The sequence below is a fragment of the Pelodiscus sinensis genome, chromosome 4, assembly GCF_049634645.1.
Source record: "Pelodiscus sinensis isolate JC-2024 chromosome 4, ASM4963464v1, whole genome shotgun sequence".
NCBI classification, from domain to species: Eukaryota; Metazoa; Chordata; order Testudines; family Trionychidae; genus Pelodiscus; species Pelodiscus sinensis.
Genome location: NC_134714.1, coordinates 128,475,359 through 128,502,364, shown reverse-complemented (window position 1 = coordinate 128,502,364; position 27,006 = coordinate 128,475,359). Strand labels below are relative to the sequence as shown.

General features: G+C 56.1%; 2 protein-coding genes across 2 annotated transcripts; one reads left to right on the top strand and one right to left on the bottom strand.

The window, feature by feature from the left end:
• Positions 1–2,952: 2,952 nt before the first annotated feature.
• On the bottom strand, positions 2,953–15,987 carry SERPING1 (serpin family G member 1). Its single transcript, XM_075928610.1, has 8 exons — positions 15,708–15,987; positions 14,850–14,905; positions 11,562–12,372; positions 9,667–9,804; positions 8,756–8,959; positions 8,267–8,409; positions 4,498–4,717; positions 2,953–3,687 (listed from the first exon to the last, which is right to left on the bottom strand). The coding sequence occupies exons 2-8, from the start codon at positions 14,892–14,894 to the stop codon at positions 3,434–3,436; spliced, it is 1,815 nt and encodes a 604-aa protein (XP_075784725.1). The 5' UTR covers positions 14,895–14,905; positions 15,708–15,987; the 3' UTR covers positions 2,953–3,433.
• Positions 15,988–21,627: 5,640 nt separating this feature from the next.
• Positions 21,628–26,698, top strand: UBE2L6 (ubiquitin conjugating enzyme E2 L6). Its single transcript, XM_075928607.1, has 4 exons — positions 21,628–21,782; positions 25,151–25,246; positions 25,399–25,585; positions 25,863–26,698. Exons 1-4 carry the CDS (start codon positions 21,756–21,758, stop codon positions 26,015–26,017), a joined length of 465 nt encoding a protein of 154 aa, XP_075784722.1. The 5' UTR covers positions 21,628–21,755; the 3' UTR covers positions 26,018–26,698.
• The last annotated feature ends 308 nt before the right edge of the window (positions 26,699–27,006 follow it).

Sequence of the window (27,006 nt, the reverse complement as noted above, 5' to 3'; positions counted from 1 at the left end):
TGTGTGGTTTTGTCCATTTTCACGTTTTCGTACAGTTGCAAAATAAAATGCAAGAGCACTTTTTAATGGAAAGTCTTTTTAAACTGAAAAATCAAATCATTTTGTGTTTGAGCCTGGAGGTTTTCTTTCCCTCCCTAAATGAACAATTTGGTGGAAGCAACACAGATTCTCGAAATATTTCTGGCTCTCAGAATCTGCATTTTTTTTCCAGATGAAGAAAACGGTGTCAGAAAAGTATCACTTAGCTCCAATCATGCCCCAGAGAAGTTAGCTTCCTCTTATTGCTGTAGCACATGAAAAAAGGCCCTCTGGTGGAGTTCTAAAGACCACAGGTTCAAATCCCTGTGCTGGGAGCTTTTGTAGGCTTTTCCGTTAATCTCTTCTGGAGTGCTGTGAGCAAGACATGAGAAATCATTCTTCCCTTTACTCTGTGCCGATTAGGCCTTAACTGGAGTATTGTGTCCTGTTCTGGGCAATTTATTCCAGTGCTTAACCACCCTGACAGGTAAGTTTTCCTAATGTCCAACTTAAACCTCCCTTACCCATGTTTCAAGAAAGATCTGGAGAAGGTCCAGAGAAGAGCCACAAAAATAGTTGAAGGTCTACAAAACATGAGCTATGAGAGAAGGCTGAAAGAATTGCGTTTGTTTAGCTTGGAAAAGAGAAGACTGAGAGGGGACATGGTAGCAGTTTTCAAGTACCATAAAGGGTGTTACAAGGAGGAGGGAGAAAAATTGTTCTCCTTAACCTTTGACGATAGGACAAGAAGCAATGGGCTTAAACTGCAGCAAGGGAGGTTTAGGTTGGACATTAGGAAAAAATTCCTGCCTGTCAGGGTGGATAAACACTGGAATAAATTGCCTACGGAGGTTATGGAATCTCAATCGCTGAAGATATTTAATAGCAGGCTAGACAGACATCTGTCATGGATGATCTAGACTAGCAGGTGCTTGGTCCTGCTGTGAGGGCAGGGGACTGGACTCGATGACCTCTCGAGGTCCCTTCCAGTTCTGAGTTTATGATTCCAGGAGTCTTTCCCCTATTTATAATCCTGCTTTGTTTCCTTTGTGGGACACAGGCATGCCCTTTGCAAGTAGCTTGATGACTGGGGGGGAATGGAGTGATCTGTCAGGCATAGGGGGTGACCGGCAGTAAAACCCAAGTGTTCTGTAGGTTGCTAGCTTTTGGCAGGGTGACCTTCTGACGTTACCTTCTCCCTCTCTCTTTGCTCTTCCCAGCAGCGACCAGCAGCACGGTCCCCGTCCCCCTGTGAAGTAGCCTGTCCCTTTGCTGGCACCGGATGGAAGGAGATCGCTGCCGGGCCCCAGCTCTCTAAGGAGCTTCTTGAGTACTTGAAGGAGCTGCAGTCCCCCTGTGGCTGAAGACAGTCTGTGTGTGTGTGTGTGTGTGTGTGTGTGTGTGTGTGTGTGTGTGTGTGTGTGTGTGTGTGTATATAGAGTGGTGTGTTTGTGCAAAGCTCTGTGTGTGGGTGCACAAGAAGAACAGTTATGAGACCATGGCTTGGATTTTCCAACATATGCTACTGATGTCTCCTGCGTCCCTTGGTGTGCTGCTAATACCTTTGCTGTTAATAATTATATTTAATAACTATTGTCTCTCTCAACTTCCCCCAGAGGCCGCACTAGGTGGCAAGTATATTTTTAAATAAAACACACGCCTTTTCTATTCCTGTGACTTTTGTGTAGCGTTAGCTCCTCCCCCCCCCCCCCCCGTTGGCTCATTTGCATGCAACATGTCGATTGGCTGGATTGATTGATATACCACAGAGGACTATGCTTAGCCCCCACCCCCGCCCACCCCTGCTTCTGAGTAAGGCCGGGCTGATGTGGGGGACACACCAGCTGTCAGGTGACTATTGGGTGTGGACTATGGAGGGTTGGGTGGGGCCCATGGGATAGGTGCTAAATGCCCTAGTGCAGGGGTCACCAACACCCTTGACCCACCTCCGATGTGCCCCTTCTCCGAGGTCCTGCTCCTGCTCACTGCGTCCGCTCCCCATTCTCCCTTTTCATCAAGCAAGCGCAGAGGGTTAGGGCGTAGGCTCTGGTCTTGGGCTCAGGGATTTGGAGCGTGGGAGGGGCCCTGAGCTGAGCCTGGGGCAGGGAGTTGGGGTGTAGGAAGGGGTTCAGGGGACAGGCTCTGTAAGGGAGTTTGGGCTCAAGGGGCTTGGGGTGTAGGAGGGGGTTCTTAACTGGGACAGGAGTTCAGGATTCTGGCTGCAACTGGACACTGCTTATCACAGGTGGCTCCTGGGTGGTGGTGCAGTGGGGCTAAGGTGGGCTCAGCCTTGCACTACTCTCTAAGGCAGCCAGCAAACTCCATCCCAAGTCCTGTTGTACCCTCCTCTCCCCCAGTCCGTTCTGTGGAGATAAAACACAGGGTGGGAGGGGGCACCCTGACATCAGTGTCCCCTCCTCTCCTTTCCCTGCCCTGTACAGTAAGCAGGAGGCTAATGCAGGGGGTGGAGAGCAGGGCAGCTCAAAGGGAAGGAGAGGCACAGCCGTGGTGGGGAGGGGCAGCGGAAGTGCGAGTGTCTTGGCCAAACCAGTCAGGATCCCCTGTCAGAGGCTCCATGATCTACCAGTAGATCCCGATCGACTGGTTGGTGACCCCTGCCCTAGTGAGAAGAGGGATGGAGCAGGGTGGGAGGGCAGTGCGGGGAGAGGGGATCTGCTGCCATTACAAGGTATCTTAGTTATAAGCATGTAGAAGGTCATTCCAGCCTAGGAAATCCACCAGTCGAACCCTTCCAGGGGAACAGGGGTAACCACATCTAGGTAAAGATCCCCCACAGCGTTATTCATCCTTGCGTCACCTTAATTGCCCAGCGAGGTAATCGGATCAGTGGGCTTACCCCCACCCCTGCCCTTCTCTACCATTTACCCTAACGCGGCCTGGCTGGCTGCAGGCGGGAGAAGAAGAGACCAGGACCCCGATGTGTTCAGACTTTATTTACTGTTGCAAGACATGGCAGGTGCTGGGAGAGGGGCAGAGTCAAGGGGATTCGTGGAAGGGACCCCCAACCGGTCAGCTCTTCCCGGTACCTTTCAGAAGGTCTGTGTCCGTGATGGGTGGGATGGTCACAGGCTACAGCCAGAAAAGTCTGTCTGGGGATATAGAGGGCAAGAGGAGAAGAGAAAGGGAGGTAGAAGAAAAATCCAGCTTCTAAAAGAATTGGAGGAAAGGGAGGGGGAGCAGACTGTGGCAATGAAGGGGAGGAGGCCTGGGAGCGAGCTAGACAGCGGCTACGTACTGGGGATACTGAGAGATAATAATCATCCCGGACTCATCGACAGATCTCCAAGTGCTTTACCAAGTAGGTCAGGGCCATGCACTCTCCCCACCAAAGCGTCAGAGCCAAGTGGCGCTCTGTGGGCCGGTACCTGGGGCGCCGGGCGCGGAGGGGGTTGGGTCACACTCTGCTGGGGTCGCTGACGTGGCCCATGAAGACAGGGAAGCTGTGCTCGTCGTTCCACAGCACGAAGAGGAAGGGCTGCTGCACCTCAAAGACCCAGGCGGTGCGGGCCACCGAGATGGCCGTGGCGGCAGCGGCCTCCACCCCTTCCTCGTTCAGCTCCAGCACGGCCCGGTGCTGGGCGTTTGTCACCGCCAGATCCTCTGCCTCTGAGATGCCGCACAGGTTGGCATCGAAGAAAATGCCGTAGTCTGGAGAAGGGACAGAGCAGGGAGGAGGTAGTAGCCACCCTCTTGTGCTCAAAAGGCTGCCCCAATCCTGGAGACCCCCAGGTAGACACCCTGGGCCAGAGATCAGCCAAGGAGATGGGCCACTCGGAGCCAGGGGAGCCCATGATATTCCCACTGGTCTGGTGGGACCAATGGACACGGTACTGATCAGCTGTCGGAACAGGCTACTCAGAACCAAAAGGCCTGATGGCTGCAAGACACTGGCGTGATGGCTCAGCCACGGAGACAGGTCACTCGGAACGAGTCGTCCATGCTCCATCCAGCGGTCTCACGTGTCCAGCAGACATGGGATAGACCCGTGGTGTCTACCACACGAGCCACTTGCCATATGGGGCTGTTTGGCCGGTTGGATGTGGCTGGTTTGCCATAGCAGTAGCTGCTATAGTGGCTATTGCTTCAGAACTGGTTGGACATTATGGGGATAGACCAGTAAGGAAACGGGTCACTCCGAACCAGGAGGCTGCATTCCCTTCCAGGAAGTGATGTCACAACCCAACACCCCTGCCCTGATGGTGTATCCACTGGTTTCTTAGACCCAATAGACACCAGTGTGAGGGATCGGCCATGAAAATAGGTCTTGATGCTGCCCCTCAGATCCCTCAGGAAATGACATCATTGCTCATCCATTCCTCTTCAGGAAGTGAGGTCACAACCCAACACCGCTGCTCTGACTCCCTTCTTGTCCAGAGGGGGAGCGGGCTCTCTTGCCTCTCCCCCCACACTCCTTCCCCATGGGCCCCCCATCTGCCACTCGCCCAGCTCCATCCTTACCTATCTGCCCCAGGATGTCCATGAGGTCCTGGGAGCTGTCCAGCTTGAATCGGGGCAGGCTCACCACGGTGGGCTTTAAGGGGGAGTCCATCAGCTTCTTCACCACCGCAGTGAAGGTCTCTCTGGTCAGCATCTTCTCCATCTCGGCGAGCGAATTGAAGGAGTGCTCAGGCACCATGACCACCAGGCTCATGCTGTGGGACAGCCTCAGCCGGCCAACCTTGGGAGAGGACAACACAAAGTCCTCTCTGTGCTGCGGGCTTGCCTGAGCCCGGATTGAATGCCCCTTCTCCCATCTATCCCTTTGGGCACCCTTGCCCCATCCCCCTGTTCTTGGCATCCTTTCATGGAGGCCTCCAAGCCACCCATGGGCGTGAACCCTCATTGTGCCACTGTCTGTGGTTTTGGACAGCCAGGGAGCAGGCTGAGGGTTGCCAGGTGCCTGGTTTTCAACCGAACTCCCAGTTGAAGAGGGATATTGGTGGCTCCGTCTGGCACCACTGACCAAGCTGTTAGGAGACGAGTGCAAAGGCAGCCTCCCTCCTAGCCCTGGCTCCAGAAGCAGCCCCCACTGCCTGCGGCCCCTAGGCTGACTGTTTCTGCCCTGAGTGCTGCATTCTCAGATCCCATTGGCTGGGAACCACGACCAATGGGAACTGCAGAGGTGATACCTGCAAGCATGAGAAGCACCCGGAGCCTCCCTACACTTTGGAGGGGGAGGGGAGGCTGCAGGGACCAGGGAGCTTCCTGGGAGCAGCAATAAGTGCCACCAGGACCAGCCCCCCAGCTACTGCCCCCGCCAAAATCCCTCCCAGAGCTCACCCCCGCCCACCTGCCTGCCACAGCCCAGAGCCCCATCCTGCATCCCAAACACCTGGGCTCATCCCTGGCCTCACCCCCTGGCCACATCCTGAACCCCTGCCCCAGCAAAGAGTCTCCTCCTGCACCCTGAACCCCCTTATCCCCACCCCCACTCCAGAGCCCACACCCCAAGCCAAAGCCCTCACCCTGCCCCCCAACCCCCTACCCTAGCCTGGAGCCTTCTCCTACCCCCTGAACTCTTCATTTCCAGCCCCCATGGAGCCTGCACCCTCCCGCCACACACCCCGATTCCCTGCGCCAGCCTTGAGATGGTGAGTGGGGAAGAGTGAGCAACAGAGGGAGGGGGGAGGCAGTAAGCGGGGGCGAGGCCTCAGAGAAGGGGCGGGGCTTGGGGAAGGGGCAGGGCTTGGGGGAAGGGGTGTTCGGTGTTGGCGATTAGGAAGTTGGCATCCCTAATCAGGCCTCGTGCCCATCTCTGCCCTGCTTCACCAGATGCAGCCCCTGTGAGCTAGGGAATGGGCCACCCTTTTCCTTCCTTTCCCACTCTTCATCCCGCCCTGCTCCATGCCTGGCACAGGCCCGCCAAAAGGGAGGGGCAAAGGCAGAAATTGCCCTAGGGCCCAGCGATTCAAAGAGGCCTAGAACTCCTGGCCTCTTTGAATTGCCATGGGAGCCCCACTTTGTACAGCTCTGAAGGCTGTGTGCACACCACTGTCTAGGCAGTGCTAAGGGCTGGCTGCCCTCAACCCTGCCCCTTCCACCTAAAGTCCTGCCCCTTCTGGGGGGACAGAGCCAGGCCTCCCACCCACCTTGCCCTGAGGCCCATTGTGGCTGTTGGCAAAACATTGTTTTCCAAAGTCTGCCGGCATTTTTCAATCATGTTTCCTCCAAAACTTCCTGCCGGACATCTTTTGGAACAATAGAGTGGAAAGGAACCTTTCCCAGTAAATGGTTTCACGTTTCAAAAGCCAAAGGGTTTCCCACTAACTGATTTTTTTTAAAACTGAAAGACAATATTTTTTTTGCCAAAATCAATTAAAAATGTGTTTAAAACAGAAAAAAATCCACTTTTTAAAACGTAAAACTGGTTTGGTTGTTTGTTTTTTTAACCAAAACCGGTTTTACTTGAACCAAAAAACAGATTTATTTCTTACTGAAATATTTTTCCCTAAAAAACAACTTCTTTTCTTTTTCTACTGGAAAACTGATTTTAAACAAAAGCACTTAAGAGTATTTTTCTTACCAAAAACATGTTTACTTTCTACCCCAAAACCAATTATTTTCTTTCTTAATGAAAAACAATTAAAAAAAAAAGTCTTTCCAGAAACCGATTTTCCTTCTAAACAAAATCCAATTGTTTTTAGAGTATTATACTCAATTTTTTTCCAGCTGAAAACTGGTTTGCTTTTAACAATAGTAAAAAAACCCACTCTGAACTGCTGAAAAAAAAATTGTTACTTTCTCTTTTATAAAAGTCAAGGCCAAATAAACAAACCACACCTCCCGCCCGCAGCAAAATCTCTGAGAAATATATTGCCTAAAATCATGAGGGAAACACATCTTTTTGGACATTTCTCACCAAAATATCTTGGTGTTTTGGGACTAGGCCAGTGCCGGATTTATACACAAATGAAGTAAGATGCAACCCTAGGACAGCTTAGGTCCTAGGGTTGCCAGGTGTCCAGTATTGAACAGGACAGCCCAGTATTTGCGCCTTCTGTCCAATAAAAATTATTTTCTGTTTTTTCCCCGAGGCCCAATGGAAGGCCACTTGGGACATGTGGCACAGCTTGCGCTGGCTAGGGCGGGGGAGGGAGCGGGGAGTAGCCTGGGATTTTTTTTTTGCTCAACAACTTTTCCTGTGGCCTTTTTTCTTTTTGCTCAACAAAATTTTTCCTTGCATTTTTTTGGGGAGAGTGAGGGGTCGGTATTTTTTGTTAAACCATCTGGCAACCCTATTAGGGCCTCCGATTATGATGAGCCTCTAAATTAGAAAAGAAATACTAGTTTTTAGTTGCCTCCTCACCTAGATGCCTGTATATATGCAAATATAAAGCTTTAGTATTTCGGAGTGGGTTGTCCTTTCTGTTGGAACAATACCCGTGTTTTAGTAATGCTACAGGGGCCTTTTAAACTTGACATCGCTCAGAGCCGCAGCCTGTCTGAAGCCGGCCCGGGACCAGCTCAGCAATTAACGCTGGAGACAACAAGGACTTGCGGTTGTCATATTGGCCACTGTCCTTAGGGTCTTACCCCAGCCCCCATACTGGGCGCCTTCCATGCAGAACTAGTGCTCTGCTGGAGAAAACACTCCCCAGGCAATGACTCGACCTGGCCACAGTGGAGCCAGGGTTCTTGGCGATTTTGAGTTGAGATGCCCAGGCCTCACCCGCACCTTGGGCCTGCTATTCTGAGATGCTGGCTTCACTCCATTGAGATGCAGGGGAGAGAGGATGGCTAGTGGGTGAAGGCCCAGCTGCGGAGGCAGCCGAAGCTCCGCCCCTTCTGCCTTAAGCCACACCCCTTCCCCAAGACCATGCCCCTTCACAACCTTCCCCTCCCCCCCGCCCCAGCAAAGCCCCTCCCAACCCCAGCTCAACAACTTTTTTATTGCCCGGGGGGGGGGGAGGAGGCTGGGGCTGCAGCCCTAGTCCCTCCCAGGTGGCTGGGCAGCATAGGCAGCTGCGGGAAAGCAATGCCTTCCCTTGTCTACATCACCCGCCGCACCTGGGAGGGAGGGAGGGAAGCAGGGGACATGTGGGGTGGGGAGGGGAGTGTGGGAAGGGGGGGGCGCAGGGCACGGTGCTAAGTGCCATTATGGAGGAGGTGGGAGGGAGAGGACAAGGAGAAAGGGGAGAGGAGGAGGGAAAATGGAGCTGCTCTTGGAGCAAAGCAGGGGCCCAGAGCGGAGAGGTGTGGCACAGAGCACCCGCGGGAGGGAGGTTACCTTGGCCTTCAGGCTGGGGTCACTGAAGGAGGCCAGCGGGTACTTCTTGCTGGTCATCATGGGCACCTGGACTGGGCTCTTGCCCGGGCGGTAGAACATCTCGTTCATTGTGTTCTTCACTTTAAAGGTGGTCTTCCACTTGGCTGGAGGGTGAGAGGGCAGGGAGAGGGAGCCGGGAGGCGTCCACTGTGCAGGTGTGTCAAAGGGGGGGTATCCCAGAGGAGTCCTGGGCGGGAGGCTTGGGGGGGGATGGGCGGCCGAGGAGTCCCCAGGGGCAGGAAGGTTAAGGTGGGCTCCTTGGGGGCTCAGATACCTTGAGAGGGAGGTCCCAAAGGGACAGGGGGGCTCTGTCAGGGAGCAGAGGGAATGTGTCCCTCGATGCGTGTGTATGGGGGCGGGAGGGCCCAAGGAACCCAAGTTTCTGGAGACGGTATGGAGGGCAGGGGAGCGGGTCCTGGGCACGGCGCGGCGCAATGCGCCCTCCCTTACCTTGGAAATAGATAGCGTTGATCAGCATCAGCTGGACGTCAGGTTCCAGCTCCTTCAGCAGCTCCTCGATCTTGCCATTGGTCCCGTCCTTCACCCACTTGTTGACTTTCCGCAGATCCTGGGTCTCGTTGCCAGTGAGCCACTGGGCCTCGATGTTGTAGAAGCTCTTCAGCTGCTTGCGGAAGGCATCGTTCAGGGACAGGTCTGCAGGACAGGAAGGCAAGGGGAGGAGGAAACCACTGCCACCGCGGCCCTGTGAAGCCCTCAAACCCCCCTCAATCACCTGGGCAATGCAAACCTCACCTCCCTCCTACCCCCTCACCCCGCCAGGAACCCGCTTCCTGACCGCAGGACATTAGAACCCCTCGCCCTGTCCCGTGCCTCAGTTTCCCCATCCGTAAATCCCGCCTCCTCCTGAGCAGCATTGGATGGTGGGGCCTTGCAGGGGAAACCATGAGCAGATAATGTGGGTATTGACACTATCGCAGCATGTACTGCAGTGGTGGGTCTGTCAGGAGGGGCAGGGGAGTGGAGGATGTGGGACAGAGGGAGCGTATCCTTAGAGACTCAGATATTGTGCTGGGGGGGGGAGGGGGAGGCCCCGGGTATCTCGAGGGAATGTAGGGGGTAGTTTCAAAGAGCCCTCAAGCTAATCCCTGCTGCCATTTGTAACAGCTCCTCCCCGAAAGAAGCGGCATCACAAAACTAACAGCAACGCAGCATGTCTCCAAAGCCTGAACACTTGCTCGCGTGCTTAAAAAATAAGCTTGTACAGTTTGGTGCAACAGCGCCCCCTGAGGCCCCCTGCCAGGACCATACCTCCTTCCCTGAACTCTTGCGTGTGGCAGAGGAGAGCCCTGGCGTTTCCATGCTGGCCTGAGTGCCCGCGGGAAGCCCCACCGCCCACTCACCTTGGCGGAAGAAAAGCAACGAGGTGGAGACAAAGGCCTGGGATTTGAGGAGGTGCCGCAGCGGCGCGTGGACGCAGAGGAGGTCGGAGGGATAGGAGAGGATGGTCTCTAGCCTCATTTTGGTCTCATCCCGGGCCCCTGCATGGGAAAGACAAGGACACAGGTGGGCAGGGGAGGTTTGGGAGGGCTGGGAACAGGGGCAAGGGCCTCGCCTGCCGGGGGTCTGGCCTGGTAGAATGGTTGTGTGGGGAGCATGAGGAGCTGGGCTGGGGACTCATCCTCCTGCAGTTGCCTGGGCTGGGGTTTCCTTGCTTAGCCAGGCCTCCCTTTCTCATCAGGGGCTGCCAGGACCATTGGGAACAGCCCATCCCAGCCACCCTGCAGGGGTGCCCTGGCCCATGGGAGAAGAGTCTCAGGGCTCCCCTCCCCCCGGGGAGGCAGAACTTGCCATGGCCTCTCCATATGGGGGTGAGTAGGGGAGGCATGGTGGCAGAGGGGTGAGCGAAGGGGTGTGTGTGATGGGGGTTTGTGAGCGATGGCTGCGTTTGTGAGGCTGAGCGTGTGCGATAGTTGTGCAACAGGCTGTGTGTGGGTGCGGTGGGTTTGTGTGCGCAGTGGTTGCATGGGTAGGTGCCAGGTGGCTGTGCGTGGGCTTGTGTAATGGCGGTGTGTAGATGTGTGCACATTCACGGTGGTTGTGCGTGGGTGGAGTGGCTGTGTTGGTGCATGCAATGGCTGTGCACACGCTAGGTGTGTGTTTAATCGCTGTGCGCACGCAGGGGGGGCATGTACACACAAGGGTGGTGCATGTCTGTGCATGCCTGTGGATGTTTATGCTTGTCATGTGTGGGTGTACGTGTCTGATGGCTGTATGCTCAATGACTGTCTGTCAGTTGGTTGGGTGAGTGACGGTTCTCTGGGTCTGCGTGAGGGGTGTCTGACAGCTAGGTGTGTATGCAATGGCTGTGAGTGCGATGTGTGTATGGCTGTGGGTGATAGGTGAGTTAGTGCACGATGCGGGTGTGTGACAGCTGTGTGTGCTCACAAGGTGGGTGTTTATGTGTAATGGTTTTGTATGTTTGAAGAATGAGCATGTGCGATGGGTGTGTGCACATGATGGGTGTATGGAGGCTCTTTGTGAGCATGTGTAATGGGCGTGCATGTGTGATGGGCATGGGTATGACTTTTGTGTGCACTGTGTGTGGCAGAAGTGTGTGCACTCTAGGTGGGTGGGTGCGGGGTTGTGTGTCTGAAGGGGTTGTTTGTGATGGGTGTTTGTGTGATGGGTGGACATGTGTGGATGTGATGGCTTTGTGTATGTGTGATGCGTGTAAGTGTGATGGTTGCATGTGAATGCTGAGTTCCGGTATGATGGTTATGTAGGTGGGTGGGCACATGATAGGTAAGTATGTGATGGCTGTGTGGATGTGTAATGGTTGTATGCATGACAGGGGTGTGTGTGTGTGTGTGTGTGTGTGTGTGTGTGTGTGTGTGAGTGAGAGAGAGAGAGAGCGCGCGCGCTGTGGGTCTTCACAATGAGTATATATGTGATGGGGTGTGTGCATGATAGTTGGGGGTTTGTGTGCGATAGGTGCATTCGTGACAGAGTGTGTGTGCAATGGCTGTGGGTCTGCGCGATGGGTATGTGTCATGGGATGTGTATAGGTATGCATGATGGGTGTATGTGTGACGGGTGTGTGCATGACAGCTATGGATCTGTATGATGGGTGTATGTGTGACAGATGCGTGCATGACGGCTGTGGATCTGCGCGATGGGTGTATGTGTGACGGATGCATGCGTGACGGCTGTGGATCTGCGCGATGGGTGTATGTGTGACAGATGTGTGAGCTAGCTGCACCCGTGTTTGCGCTGACTGTGCGTGCACTGCCCTTACCCAGCAAGAGCTGAGAAAGCACCACGGCCACGCTGAGAGGCGAGAAGACCACGTTGGAGTCGGTGCCGTGTGTCTTGGCCACTTTCGAATAGTACTTCAGTGCAAAATCAGTCAGCGCCATTGCCACCCTGTGGCTCTCCTCCTTGGAGTCGTTCCTACAGCTGCCCCAGGGGTCACTGGGTGGGCACCGCTGGGGCACTGTGACGGACACTGTAGGGGTTTCAGTGGAGGGTGCTGTAGTGGGCTTGTTGGTTGGTTCACTGGTTGGCTTGCTGGTTGGCTCGCAAGTGGGCTCGTTGGTTGGCTTGTTGGTTGGCTCATTGGCTGGCTCGTTGGCTGCCTCATTGGCTGGCTTACTAGCTGGCTCATTGGTTGGCTTGTTGGCTGCCTTGTTGGCTGGCTCATTGGTTGGCTTGTTGCCCAACTCATTGGTTGGCTTGTTGGCCAGCTCGTTGGCCAACTCATCGGTTGGCTTGTTGGCCAACTCGTCGGTTGGCTTGTTGGCTGGTTCCTCATCTGTCTTGTCTGGTTTCTTGTCTGGCTCCTTGTCTAGCTTCTTGACTGGCTCTGTGGTACTCCTGTCCTCCATTACTTGTTTCTCAGGGACCTCTTTCAGGCCCTGCTTGCCAGCAGCAAAATCAGCCTTCCTATCTCCCTCTGTCCTGCTGGAGGCAGCAAGGCAGCCTGTGGGCTCCTCTCTCCCCAGCTCCTCCTGCAGCAGCCCCTGCTGGGTCTCCTTCACCTTCATCTCTCCCCCATCATCTGCTCCCTTGCCCGGAGCCATTGACACTCCTTCTTGACCAGTCACATCCTGTTGGTGGGCACAGGGCAGAAGGTGGGTCCCCTTGTTGGCCTCCTCACCGCCTCTGGTGTCGAGGCCAGTAGCTTGTGAGGGGAATGTCGCAGCAGGGCGCTGGCATCTCCTATCCCCTCCTAGGCGACTGTTGTGGAGGGACACAAGGGGGGCACCGGCCATGTGACCGTCCCCCCCATGTGACTCCTCCCTGAGCCACCCCTATCCCCGGGCCCACATACTCTCCCTAACCTTGCCCTTCCCCATCCCTTTTACCTGGTGAGGGAAGGGGGCTGTGTCCTGGGCAGCGTCTCCTCCTCCCCCAGCGCCATCCTTAGGTGCACACAGAATATGGCGCCTCACAGGGCACTCCATTTGGGACACCAGGGGTCCCACAGGTTGTGCTATCCTAGGCAGCTGAGTGCGGTGTATGCTAGGCCCACTGCTGCCAGGATGGGACAGCCAGGTGTGGGTAGCACCGGCTCTGGCAGCCAGTCCCATGTCCCGGAACCCTCGCGGGCTGAGCCCAGCCGCCACGCCCCCGCTCCCTCTTGCTGGGCTTGGAAGCAGGGCCATGCCTCCGGGAGGGGCAACCCCGACAGGGCTGGGGGCCGATGCAGGTGGTAGCCAGGACCCCAGACATGAGGCTGGGTACCAGGGACCACAGAGGTGGCAGCTGGTAATACGGGCACTTCAGCCAGCACCCTGGGCGTGGGGCTGACAGTCAGGAACTCATATGATATGTGGGGGGGCTGCAGCATCCCCCCCAATTCCCAGGCCTCTGCCTTCCTGTCCTGCTCCCGCCCCTACAGCCCTAAGTGCAGCCCCCTCTGCCCTGTGGAGCGGCCGTCTCCTGTTCCCTCACCTATAGGGCACCATGCATGTTAAGGACTCTCCCTCCGCATCCCACTACCTGGGAGTGGGGGAGAGGGACTATCCTGGGTAGCACCTCCTGCTCTCCCAGGCAGCGAGGCTGGAAGAGCAGATGCTCTGGCCTTGCCAGCTGCTGGCTCCTTGCCCCTCTCCCACAAGGCATTTGTGTGGCATGTGAGCCTTCCCCCCCCCATCACCCCGGAGCCCATCCTGCCAACACCACAGAGGAAAGGAGAAGGCTTCATCAGATAAATGAGACCCAACGCCTAAGGGGTCTGATGGGCTTTGGGGCACGATATACAAAGCAGCATCAAGGGGGACTGAATCTGGTACAAGCTAAAGGAGATTCGCTGCCCCATGCCACTCAGGAACTGCCTGAATCTCCCCAGCTGGAGGGAGCTTCAGCTGATTGGGAAAATCTCCAAGGGGCGGAGCTACAGGGAATTTCCCAGGAGGTGGAGTTTCCGGGAGGCGGAGCTCTGGGGGAGCAGGCGTGACCAGAGCACACCACTCTGGTCACTATTCTTTGTTCAAAATGTTTTTTCAACCCAAAATGGCTTTTTCATCAACATGGACATTTCTGGTGTGAGGGATGATATTTCGAGGAGGTTAAAAATCCAGTTTTTCCGTTCTCAGCCATCGAGAACTGAAACATTTCAGGGCTCAGGTGAAAATGTTCAGGGACAGCAAATATTTTTGCCCAACTGGCTGAAGTTTTTTTTTTGCTTTCCAGCAGTCAAACAGCAAAACATTTTCAGTCACCAAACACCATCTTTCTCCCCCCCCCCCACCCCATTATCAGTTTTTGCTTAAACACATGAAATCTCAGAAAACGTTCCAGTTTTTAGCAATGAAAACAAGGAACATTTCAAGTGGCAGATTTTCAATAAATCCTAAAATTTTTGCCCAAGCAGGTGAAAACGTTCAGGTTTCTAGTGTTTTAAACCCCCACATGTTGAGAAAATGGTCTGGCTTTGGTGGCCAAACATGGAATTTATTTTTTTTCTTTTGGTTAAGAAAAACCCAAAAGGTTTTGCAGAAAAATGCAGACAAAAAAAATGAAAGAAAATTGTGGGTTTTGTCAATTGCTTTGGAGGTTCAATAAACCAAACACTCCCCATGTCCATAGAGCTGATTATCCCCAGATGGGCACTTACCAGTTGGCGTAGAGCAGCCCCCAGGCTGCTGCAGTGTATGCCAGGATTTGGGGCAGGACTGGGCAAGGACCCAGCATGCTAAGCTGTGCCCACTGGGATGCCAGGTGACAGAGCTGGAGTTGGACTCTGTGATGGGGGTCCTGGGTCTGAGTCCTACCTATTCCCCAGGCAAAGAGGCCTCAGGTAGGCATGTGGTGGCACTAGGGCAGCGGATCCATGACTCAGATCAGTCCCTGGGCCTGGCTATGTACTGTGTGGGAGCCTGGCTCTGCCCACTTGGGAGCTGACTTTCAGGACTGAGGGTTGCCCACAGCTCCCTGGATTTCAGTGCTTGTCCCCAGTGCTCAGGACCTCTGTAACTCCAACCCCAGGGGACACTGGAGCGTTCATCTCCAGCACTCAGCGGGTTAAACCTCCCCCTCCCCAGGAAGAAGGTTGCTCCCCCAGTGCCAAGGATGGACTCACGCCTGCGAACATCACCAGCCACACGAGGATCAGCCAGGTCTTCATGCTGACGAGTCCTGCCAAAGCAACGCCCAGAAGCCAGTGAAAACTCGGCCGGTCTTTGCCCTTTCCTGGCCCAGCTGCCCACCATGCGGGGCTAGGCTGGGACCCCTGGGGCGCATCTCCACCCCACCAAAGCTCATGGCCCCCTCATCAGCCTGCTTCACCCTTTCCACTACACTTCCTCAGCTGCTGTCTGTCTGGCCACTCCTATCCCGCTCAGCTCCAGTCTGTCTGTTCTGTCTGTCCCCCAGTCTCTGCAAGTCGATCTGCTCATCCCCGCCATACCTGTCTGTCTGTCCGTCCTGTTTGTCTGTCTGTCCCCCAGTCTCTGCAAGTCGATCTGCTCACCCCCTCTGGACCTGTCTGTCTGTCCCCTGGTCTCTGAAAGTTGGTCTGCTCACCCCCTCTGGACCTGTCTGTCTGTCCCCCAGTCTCTGCAAGTCGGTCTGCTCACCCCCTCTGGACCTGCCTGTCTGTCCCCCGGTCTCTGAAAGTCGATCTGCTCACCCCCTCCATATTTACCTGTCTGTCCGTCCCCTGGTCTCTGCAAGTCAGTCTGCTCATCCCCTCTGTACCTATCTGTCTGTCCGTCCTGCCTGTCTCTCCTGCAATCTCTGTGTCTGTCTGTTCATCTGCCCCCTCTGTCTGTCTGCTTCCCCCCTCCCTGTGCCTGTCAGTCCCCTCAATCTGCACATTTGTCTGTCCACTCCCTCTGCCTATCCAGCCTCCATGCTGGCCTGTCTGTCCCCCATCTCTGTGTCTGTCTGTCTGTCCTCCGCCCTCCCCGCTTCTCCCTGTGCCTGTCTGCCTGCGCACCTCTCTCGGTGCGTGCTCCTGTCCGCTTCCCCGTCTCGGAGTCTGACTCTGGGTCTTCCCCTCCGGGCTCTTTCGCAATCCCTCGTCACATGGCCAGTGTGGATGCTGGGTTCCCAGCTCCCCACCCCTGCGGCTGCAAGGCAGGGGCCGAGAGGCTGAGGGAGCGGGAGGAAGAGGCAGCAGCTGGAGAAGGGAGAGAGGCGAAACCGACGGGGCAAAAGAGGCACAGCGAGGGCTGCGATCTGCCTCATGCTTCCGCCCCCAGCCCCACCTGCTCCCCTGGACAGTCAGTGTCCGAGGGCGCCCGGGCCTTCTCGGCCCAGTGGAGGGCTGGGAGGAGCGGGGGGCGGAGGGGAGGCGCCCATTGGCTGGCCCCGGCACTGGCCCGTTAAGGATTCCGGGTGATTGATTCCTGCTGTGATTTCCCGTAAGTCAGGGGGAAGGGGAGTGGGCGGCAGCTGGACGGGTGAACCGGCCAACTCCGTCCAGGGTGCCAGCTGGAAACCGGGCCTGGGCTGCGTGCCAGTGAGTGGAGCTTCCTCTCCCCACCCTTGGGCTGCAGCGTCCCGGGCCATGGGTGCTGGAACTAGGGGAGCTGGGGTGCAGCAGCTCCTTGAAGCGGTTTTCATCCTATACAGGGTTTGATTCAATAGCTCTGGGCACCCCCACTGTTCCGGGGCCCTTCCTGGGGTCCCATCTCCAGGGGCTAAGCCCTCTCTGGACGGTAAAGGAGGGCATGAAACCCCTTGTCCTGGTTGGCTGGCCCCAGGGAGGCTCTGTGGCTGTTGGGATCGGAGCTCCATGTTTCTGGTTAGGTCAGCAAACCCCAGCCGCATCAGTGTTCCTGGTAAGCCGAACGCATGGGCAGCCACCCAAGAGAGGTTCCAATGCCACCCCGCTGATTAGCAGAGCACCCGCAGAGTAGCCTGTGGTTCTACTGGTGGTGCACATCCACACATGCCTTGGTGCACAGAACAAAATGTATTCTGCACATGGGTGGAAAAAAATTAGAGGGAACATTGAGCCATATAGGTGTATTTCTGTGCTAGGTTTCTCCCCACCCTATCCCGCCATGTTAATCTGGAAGTCCATGAGATTACGGTGGTGGCATGGAGATCCGGATCTAGCCCTGCTCTCACACGCTCACACAAGTGAGTCCTGTCAAAGCAAGCAGGTTTGGAAGGGGTGGGATTCTCTTCAGGCCACCCCGACACGCTTCCCTGTTGTCCCATCTCTCCCCACTTCTCCAGAGCAACTCAGGTGCCCAAGGGCAAAACGCTGACTCGGTGTCACAAGAGAAGCCCCATCCCATCCAAGGGAATGTCACGGGGAATGGGGCTTTCCTACAAATTCCAGTCCTGGGGAGAGAGGACAAACCCCAGCACTCTCTCACCTCAACAGCTTGGGCCCAGGTGAGATGCACCTCTCCGTAGCTGGCGCAGCTCCACTGGACACAACTGGGGGAGGGGTGCATCTCCTTCAGCTGTGGCAAATCCAGGTTCTTCTGCCACCTGCACCCCCCCAGCCAGAGTAAGGAATGCAGCAAACAGTGGACTTTCCCCTCACTCCATGAGGGACGGGAACAGCCAGCAATGTTCCCATGCAATTCGGGGGAAGGGAGCTTCAGCCCCCCACCTCCCTAAAGGATGCCTAGAAAGTAGGAGTCTCTGGGCTGGGGCAGTCCTGAGTGGTGGGGGGTTGCCCCCAGCAAGCCAGCCACTTTCACCTGCTTGGTGATTCTCTCTTTTCTGTATGTTTTATGAGGAACAATCCCATTCCAGGCACATTCCGCTGTCCTGGTGTACCTGCCACCAAGCGGAATTGAACCTGGGACCTCGGGAGCTTAGTATAGGACAGGCCTGCACAACTTGGAAAGCAACAAGAGCCATATTACTCCAAAGAAAACAGCTGCGGGCCCCAAGTAGGGATGCTCTCCCAAAAAATACTAAACATGCGGCTAAAAATTTTTATTGAGCAAAAAAAAACAACAACAAAAACCCATCGCATGTCTCCACTTAGCCCCCTGGCATTTGTCTTTCCTTCACCCTGCCTCTTGGTGTCTTCCCCTTTCTCCAGACCTGCCCCCCCTTCCCTCAGCACAAGCCCCTTCCCCTAGCTGACTTCTGCCTTTTTGAATCTGGCGGTCACTGGAGTCTACCGGCATCCCGCCCTCTGGCTCGTGCCCCACCTCCTTGTGCTGGAGTTGCATGCACGCAGCCCAGCGGCGAGAATTCCCACACTTCCCCCTCCCCGGCGACGCTCGCTCCTCCACCTGGCCGGCGGATTGGATGGGGCCGCGCCTCCCATAGTTGGCACAGGCCGCACAGTGAATCCCTGTGGGTCACATGTTAGGATGCTAGGAATTATTAGGAAAGGGATAGAAAATAAGACCCAGAATATTTTACTGCCCCTGTATAAAACTATGGTACGCCCACATCTTGAATACTGTGTACAGATGTGGTCTCCTCACCTCAAAAAAGATATTTTGGCCTTGGAAAGGGTTCAGAAAAGGGCAACTAAAATGATTAGGGGTTTGGAACGGGTCCCATATGAGGAGAGGTTAAAGTGACTGGGACTTTTCAGTTTAGAAAAGAGGAGACTGAGGGGGGATATGATAGAGGTCTATAAAATCATGAGTGGTGTGGAGAGGGCCGATAAAGAAAAGTTATTTATTAGTTCCCTAAATAAAAGAACTAGAGGACACCAAATGAAGTTAATGGGTAGCAGATTTAAAACTAATAAAAGAAAGTTCTTCTTCACACAGCGTGTAGTCAACCTGTGGAACTCCTTGCCAGAGGAGGCTGTGAAGGCTAGGACTCTAACAGAGTTTAAAGAGAAGCTAGATAATTTCATGGAGGTTAGGTCCATAAAAGGCTATTAGCCAGGGGATAGAAATGGTGTCCTTGGCCTCTGTTTGTCAGAGGCTGGAGAGGGATGGCAGGAGACAAATCACTTGATCATTGTCTTCGGTCCACCCTCTCTGGGGCACCTGGTGCTGGCCGCTGTCGGCAGACAGAATACTGAGCTAGAAGGACTTTGGTCTGACCCAGTACGGCCGTTCTTATGTTCTTATGTTCATGTGGCCCTTGGGCTGTATGTTGTACAGGCCTGGTAAAGGAGCCTCTACCCTTTGAACTAAAAGGCCAGCTGGCTCCCAGCCCATGCTGTAGAGATCTCTTGTTCTTAACTTTTGCTGTGGTTGAGGTGTGTCTGCATGGCACAGTGAACCACACTGGGTGTGTGGGGTACACTGGCACAACTAAACCCTGGCCTTGCTTTTAAGTTACAATAAGAAGAAGCTGTACACTGAATTTGTTGGTCCTAACTCTTACCATTTAGGAGGCGTTCTTGAACAAACAGACACACACACAAACTCTCTCAAATATGTAGCAGATATACAGTTTATATCCACTCCTATGTTTCGGTAACCGGGTTTGGTTCTTTAAAGGATTTGAAACCACAGAGAGAGGAATACTTCTTTTTTAGGGTCAAACACTATGAAGGTGCTTCTACCAGTATAGACTGGTATAAAGGTGCACACCTTACACCTATTCCTGTACAGGAAGGGATTAAAAACTACACCAGTATTAAAAACTTATGCCAGTATTTACACTAGTGGCTGTACTAGTATAACAACAGTCAGAGAAAGTCATGCCCCCTAACTGATATCACTGTATATATAACAGGTCTGGCTCAGGAGTGAGTCATTGACACAATAAAACTCGGAAACCCTGAAGAGCTCAAAGAGAACCACAGGACATTTTATTTTGCTTCTTGATAGAGCTGGAGCGTGAGTTCCCTCCTGTCCAGAGTTGGCACACCTGCCTGATGTCTGATTTGGTGAAACTCAGAGAGCCTCATCATATTGTATAAGGTGCCCAATCTACATTAAATGCTGGTTGGGCCCAGAGTTGGAAGCAAGTCACAGTTGGGGCTTTCTGCTGCCGGGATAAAGCTGGGCTGTGAAAGAGTTGGTCTCAGGTATCCTTCGGAATCAAGAAAAGAAAAATCTTTAGAAATTCGAATCTGAGATTGTCACTTCATCACAGGATTCCAGGAGCGGCAGGTTTCAAAACACACTAAGGCTACGTCTAGACTGGCATGATTTTCCGCAAATGCTTTTAATGGAAAAGTTTTTCCGTTAAAAGCATTTGCGGAAAAGAGCGTCTAGATTGGCATGGACACTTTTCTGCAAAAGCACTTTTTGCGGAAAAGCATCCGTGCCAATTTAGACGCGGTTTTGCGCAAGAAAGCCCCAATCGCCATTTTCGCCATCGGGGCTTTTTTGCACAAAACAATACCACATTGTCTACACTGGCCCTCCTGTGCAAAAGCATTTGTGCAAGAGGGCTTTTGCCTGAACGGGAACAGCATAGCATTTCCGCAAGAACACTGACAATCTTACATGAGATCGTCAGTGTTCTTGCAGAAATTCAAGCGGCCAGTGTAGACAGCTGGCAAGTTTTTCCGCAAAAGCAACTGCTTGCCAGTCTAGATGCAGCCTAAGTGTTGGGAGGCTTGTGAGAAAATTGGGAGAGCTGGCAACACAGCTGGCAGGAAGAAAAAGAAGGGTCGAGAGAGAATGTGAAGGATGTATGGATGGTCATCACTTCTATGTCTCCCTGCAAATTTCCCAGAGTAGGCTGGTGTTTTCTCAGATCCATTCAAATCTCCCGTGAATGGATTCCCAGCCAGGAGGCTCCTTCAGGAACGTTTGCCAAGCGTTAATATCAGAGCAGGTGGATTGGATATCGAAGTTACATGATGTCGGGGTTTCAGCTCCAACAAGCGTGTGTGTGACTGTTGATCAGCAGCAGTTGCTGAAAATCCACCAACATGCCTGACTTTAAACTTCTTCACTTGTTGGCTCACAAGCTAACCTCTGCAACACCAGCCCCCTGCTCAGCTTCCCATTGCTCCTTGGCTTCCCGTTCCACTGTTGGACATGATCGCTATTCTGGTAGCTCCCAAAGGCTTCAATCAGGTGCCCCTCAACACCCCATCTCTGTGATCCCTGAGGAGGCCAGGGGGCGCTCTAGCCCCTCAAGACTCCATCTCTGTGATCGCTGAGACAGCCAGGGGGCACTTTAGCCCCTCAACACCCCATCTCTGTGATCGCTGAGATGGCCAGGGGGCGCTCTAGTCCCTCAACACCCCATCTCTGTGATCGCTGAGACGGCCCGGGGGCGCTCTAGTCCCTCAACACCCCATCTCTGTGATCGCTGAGACGGCCAGGGGGCGCTCTAGTCCCTCAACACTCCATCTCTGTGATCGCTGAGACGGCCCGGGGGCGCTCTAGATACTCAACACCCCATCTCTGTGATCCCTGAGGAGGCCAGGGGGCACTCTAGCCACTCAGCACCCTATCTCTGTGACCCCTGAGGAGGCCAGGGGGCGCTCTAGCCCCTCAACACTCCATCTCTGTGATCGCTGAGACGGCCAGGGGGCGCTCTAGCCCCTCAACACCCCATCTCTGTGATCCCTGAGGAGGCCAGGGGGCGCTCTAGCCCCTCAACACTCCATCTCTGTGATCCCTGAGGAGGCCAGGGGGCGCTCTAGCCCCTCAACACCCCATCTCTGTGATCCCTGAGGAGGCCAGGGGGCGCTCTAGCCCCTCAACACCCCATCTCTGTGATCCCCTGAGGAGGCCACTATAGTGGCTCCTGCTGTAGGGAACTAGCCGGCCAAACAGCCGCACGTGGCTGGTGGCTCGTGCGTGTCGGACACGACGCCTCTCTCCCAGCCACACGCCGTGTCCTTCATCCCTGGCCCTGAAGACGCCTGGGGACAGTCTAGCCCCTTCACACCCCGTCTCCATGATCCCTGAGCAAGCCGGGGGCGCTCTAGCCTGCCAAGCACCCGTCTCTGTGATCCCTGAGAAGGGCGCTGGCTCTAGCCCCGCCCCCTTCGCTGTGCTCGGCGGGGAGGGGCGGGGCCGGGGGCGGGGCCAGGTTGACGCTGCCCGGCCCCGGGGCGGCTCCTGCGGAGCCCGCAGACTCGCTGCTCCGCGCTGGGCCGGCCGGGCTGGGCTGGGCTCGGGCCGGGAAGATGGCGGCGAGCAGGAGAGTGGGCAAGGTGCGGGCCGGGGGGGTGAGGGATGGATGGGCTGGGTGTGGGGCGGGGGGGGCGCTGGGTGTGGGGCAGGGAGAGGTGGGAGGGGCTAGGGGTGCTGGGTGTGGGGCAGGGAGAGGTGGGAGGGGCTAGGGGTGCTGGGTGTGGGGCAGGGAGAGGTGGGAGGGGCTAGGGGTGCTGGGTGTGGGGCAGGGAGAGGTGGGAGGGGCTAGGGGTGCTGGGTGTGGGGCAGGGAGAGGTGGGAGGGGCTAGGGGTGCTGGGTGTGGGGCAGGGAGAGGTGGGAGGGGCTAGGGGTGCTGGGTGTGGGGCAGGGAGAGGTGGGAGGGGCTAGGGGTGCAGGGTGTGGGGCAGGGAGAGGTGGGGTGCTGGGTGTGGGGCAGGAAGGGGTGGGAGGGGCTAGGGGTGCAGGGTGTGGGGCAGGGAGAGGTGGGGTGCTGGGTGTGGGGCAGGAAGGGGTGGGAGGGGCTAGGGGTGCTGCGTGTGGGGCAGGGAGAGGTGGGAGGGGCTGGGGTGCAGGGTGTGGGGCAGGGAGAGGTGGGGTGCTGGGTGTGGGGCAGGGAGGGGTGGGGGAGAGATGGGGATGCTGGGTGTGGGGCTGGGGGAGGGGTGGGGGGTGGGTGCAGGGCAGGGCTGGGGGAGATATGGGGGCTGGGTGTGGGGTGCAAGCTAAGCCCAGGGCAGGAACTTTGTGTTACTTTCGCTTTCCTTTGGGCTGCTGGACCCACCCTGGGCTGGGGTCCCTCCTGGTCCCACAGTGGCACCGAGGGCCCCGCTCCCTGCAATGGGCTGAACCCCTCCCTGTGGTCCCCCCCCCCATCCTGCCACACCGGCCCTTCCTGCACCCTGCCTGGTCAGAGGTACAGCTGCAATACCTGTGCAAAGGGGGGTGTGGCAGAGTCACTGGTTCTGCCGGCATCTGGCTGCCCAGCCCCATCCGACCTGAATAAAACCCTGGCTTGTAACATACTGAAATCACAAGGGGGGCTCCCTAGGGTGAGGTGCCAAGGGCTGGCCCAGAAGTTCACCCTGTTTGCCTGGGCGAATGCCTTATGCTGGCCTTGGCAACATTGGCTTCATAAAGGATCCAGTCCCTGTAGCGTCTTTACAGGGAGCAGCTGCAGCTCGCCATGGAAGGGGAGCTGGGGGTGAGGTGTTGGGGGCTGAAGCAGGACAGGGCAGGAGGAGAGGAAGCAGAGCCAGTGCCAGGGTCAGGCAGGTGCTTTCACTTTCTGTTGCTGTTGCCTGGGGAAGTCCCTGGATGGTTTCTGGGAAACCAGAGGCAGGAGGTGTGGCTGTCAGGGGCTGCTGGCCAGCCTGGGAGTGGCTCTTGCTTCTGGAGCGACCTGTTTCGGGAGACAGCAAATCTCTTGGGGTGGGGAACCCCCATGTAGCCTGAGGGTCCTTCATCAGCTGGGATGCCCCACTAGGGGAGGTGAGTAGCTGGGTGGCTAGCAGTAGGCGGCTCTGTGGCTTATTTGCCTTTGGGAGCAGGAAGTGCACCCCCCCCCCCATTTCAGTGTGTTTCTGAGAGATGAGTCTGGGGCGACACTGTGTTTCCTGTTACCTGGGTGCTTGTGCGGCCGCTCAGGAGAGATTTCAGTGCCGCTCCGCTGAATAGCAGAGCACCCACAGCTGGGTTTGTGTTTCGATTGGTGGTGCACACCCGCACCTGCCTTGGTGCATGCTACAAATATTCTGCATGGGGATGGGAAAGATTCAAAAGCTCCAGAGGTGGGCGGAGCTAAGCTCTGCCCTTGGCTGCTGGGGCCAGGTTGTGGGGAGATAACAGGCAAGGGAGGGTGGCTCTCAGGGGTGCCAATCGCAAGGGTTTGAGGCGGTTGCCTAATGTGCAAGTGCCAACACCTTGGTGGACAATGCTCTGTAGGTCCCGGAGCAATGGCCAGCCCCTTGGGAGCAATGCTCCCACACAAAAACATTACAGCTGCTACCAGAGTGTTGCCCCTCTGTCGCCAACACTGCTCCCATGGGGAGGGCTGGGCTGGGGCTGCCGCTGGGGGGTGAAACATGAACCCACCACCCTGTGCTCCCCAAGTGAAGGCCCCATCCCCTAGGCCACCTCAGAACCCACCCCATGTCTCTACCTTCAGTGGGTCCCTTATCCTGCCTTCCTAATATGGGAGCCAGGTGCCAAGTGCATTCCTGGAGCAGTCTGTGTTGGATGTCTAGCCCCTCACAGGGTGGAGTGGGGCTTCAGGTGGGGGGAGGGACTTGCACCCAGGCAAATGCTGTATGCCCTAAGCCACTCCAGTGAGGACTGAGTGACGTTGCAGCCTGACACACCCAGTGTCACAGTACCACCCAAATTTGATCTGACTGCCCCTCTCCCCCTGCCCCGTCCAGAGGGAGGGGCTGCTGGCCAGATGGTGTTGTGACCTGGTGCCTGGCTACTCTGTTCCTGAACAGCAGAGCGCAGGGCAATCTGGGACTCCTGGCAGCACCTACTGGGTGGGTAAGGCCAAGGGAGACGCCAGGTCAGAGTAATAGAGTTTAAGGCCAGAAGGGACCACTAGTTCATCTAGACTGACCCACCCACTAAACCCAACAACTAAAATGAGATCAAAATATCACAGCCTATAGGAGGCTTTGCTACTAGGTGTCCCAGGAAGAGACGGGGAGGGAGCAGTGCATGAGACCCTTACAATGGCAGGGAAATGATGAAGTGAGCGATGTCCAATCATCTGAGCAAGTGGCCCATCCCCCAAGTCAGCTGAGGAAGACAGAAACCCCCCCATGTCCCTGCCAGTGTGACCTGAGGGGACAATTCCTTCCTGACCCCACATATGATGATCAGTTAAACCCTGAGCATGTGAGCAGCACCCAGCCGGCCAAGCCCCGGAGAAACTCATCTGTCCAGTGTCCCATCTCCAGCTGTGGCCATACCTGATGGTTCAAATGAAGGGAAAAAACTCTTACAGAATACATTGGGAAGGAGGGGGGTAGCCCTTCCTGGCCCCTGCCAGTGTCTGAACCCTGAAGCATAAGCCTCAGGAACGCAAGACATTGACCAGAATTGAGCCCCAAGGCTGCTGACCCAGTGTTCACAATCACAAGCAGCCTTGCCATATGGCCACGCTCCTAAATTTACCCAGTGGAAGGGGTGACGAATGGGCATTAGAGTGGGTCCCTGCTGAGGGTGTGGGAGACAGGATCTGGAATCCCCCCTGCAAAGATCTGAGTTGGTGCCACTGGTGGTTTGGCTCATGCTGCTCCATGGGGATGGTTGGGGCTTGCTGGAGAGGTGGGAATCTGAGGCCAGTAGGGGTGGCAACTTTAGGAGCAAAAGGCAGGGGCCAGTTGGGGGGCAGCTCTGAGGTGGGAGACCTGATACCTGGGCTCTGCCCCGCTGCAGGAGCTGGACGACTTGAAGAGGTCGGGGTTCCGCTGCTTGAAGGACATCGAGGTGGACGACACCAACGTTCTTCTGTGGAAGGCGCTCCTGCTGCCGGTGAGTGTGGAGACTGGGAGATGGGAGGAGCAGGGGCTGCCTGCCCCAAGGGGGTCTGCGCTGGGTTCAGATGGGGGCAAGCCCCCAGTTCTGCCTTGGGATGTTTGCTGGCTCTGTAGCTTCCTGCCCAGTCTCTCCTGCCCTGTGTCCAGGACAATCCTCCGTACAACAAAGGCGCTTTCCGCATCGAGATCAGCTTCCCAGCCGAGTACCCCTTCAAGCCCCCCAAGGTCACCTTCAAAACAAAGATCTACCACCCCAATGTGGACGAGAAGGGGCAGGTCTGCCTGCCCATCATCAGCGCTGAGAACTGGAAACCCGCCACCAAGGCGGATCAAGGTACGTGCCCTCCTGTGACACATACACGCCTCCAGGGAGCCCATGAAGCACGAGGTTCGGGGGTGACAGCAAGGGTGGCAGCCACATAGCTGCAGGCGTGAGCGAGGACGGTGGTGTGGGGCAGCAGGGGTGCCAGGGCTAGCATGAGTAGGTGAGGCAGGTGCCCTGCGGAGCGGCTGGTGGTGGTAGAGCTGGTGTGGGGCAGCAGCCTCCTGCATTGCTCCGTGCCACGCTGACCCCTCCTTCGTGCCACGCTGACCCCTCCTTCCTGCTGCAGTGATCCAGGCCCTGATCGCACTGGTGCACGAGCCGGAGCCGGAACACCCCCTGCGTGCCGACCTGGCCGAGGAGTTCAGCCAGGACCCCAAGCGGTTCCTGCGCAACGCCGAGGATCACACCCGCAAATTCAGCGAGAAGCGGCCCTGCGAGTGACCCGCCTTTGCTCTGCAGCCCCTGCCTGCTCCTGGGGGGGGGGGTGCAGCTTCCCTAGGTGGGGGTGGGGCCTCTGCACCCAGCGGGTGAGGTGTAGTGGGGTGGGCAGGACCAAGGTGGCTCCTCCATCATTGCTTGCCGTCATGGCAGTGGGTCCCTTGGCGTTCTGGGGCATGTGCCCCACCCCCTGCCTGGACTAAGGGGGTACCCATCACCTCGCTGACACTGTTCTCACTTGGGGGGGGGAGGCCTGAAGCCCAGGTGGGTGGGGCATTGAATTTGGGTGCATGGGCTTTTCTGTTCCCTGCATACACCACAAACCCCATTGTCTCTGTCCATCCTGGTTTGGTTTGTCACCTGGCACTTTCAAACCTCAGCTGCAAAGCCCAGGGGCAGCCCAGAGCTTTGTGGGGGAGGGCACGGCAGCCCCAAATTGCCTTGCCTGCCCCCAGACCCATACAGACTGGAAGAGACGACAGGGATGTGAATGGGGTGGGGGGTGAAATGCTCCATTGGGTCCAGCAGAGCAGGTGACCGGAGCTGCGTGCAGGGGTCAGGCTGGAGGACAATTCTGGGTTGAAATCATGTGATGACAAATGTTTTTTAAAATAGCCTTTTGGTGGGGGAGATGAGAAATAACCTCCTCTTTCTGGCCAATAAAAACGGACTGTGATTCCACCACTCCTGGGTGCTGTGACCTGCGCCTGTCCCCCCCCTTGGTTGATTTCCCAGACAGCTGCCTTCCCTGCCCAGCCTGGGGGGCGCGGGGGGGGGGGGGGGGGGGGGAGGGCAACATTCCCAGGGACCGTCTGAATATCTCTAGATTCCTCCTTTTTCCTGCTGTCCCCACCTCATCCACACCCACCCTCCCCTGTTGAGGTGGGATTTCCCGAGAATGAACCAGTCCTATTGCCCCAAGCTCCGCACCGGAGGGGGAGGGCCCTGGGTCCTGTCCTGTTCCTAGCCAGCTCCCCAGGCTTCCTTTCCCT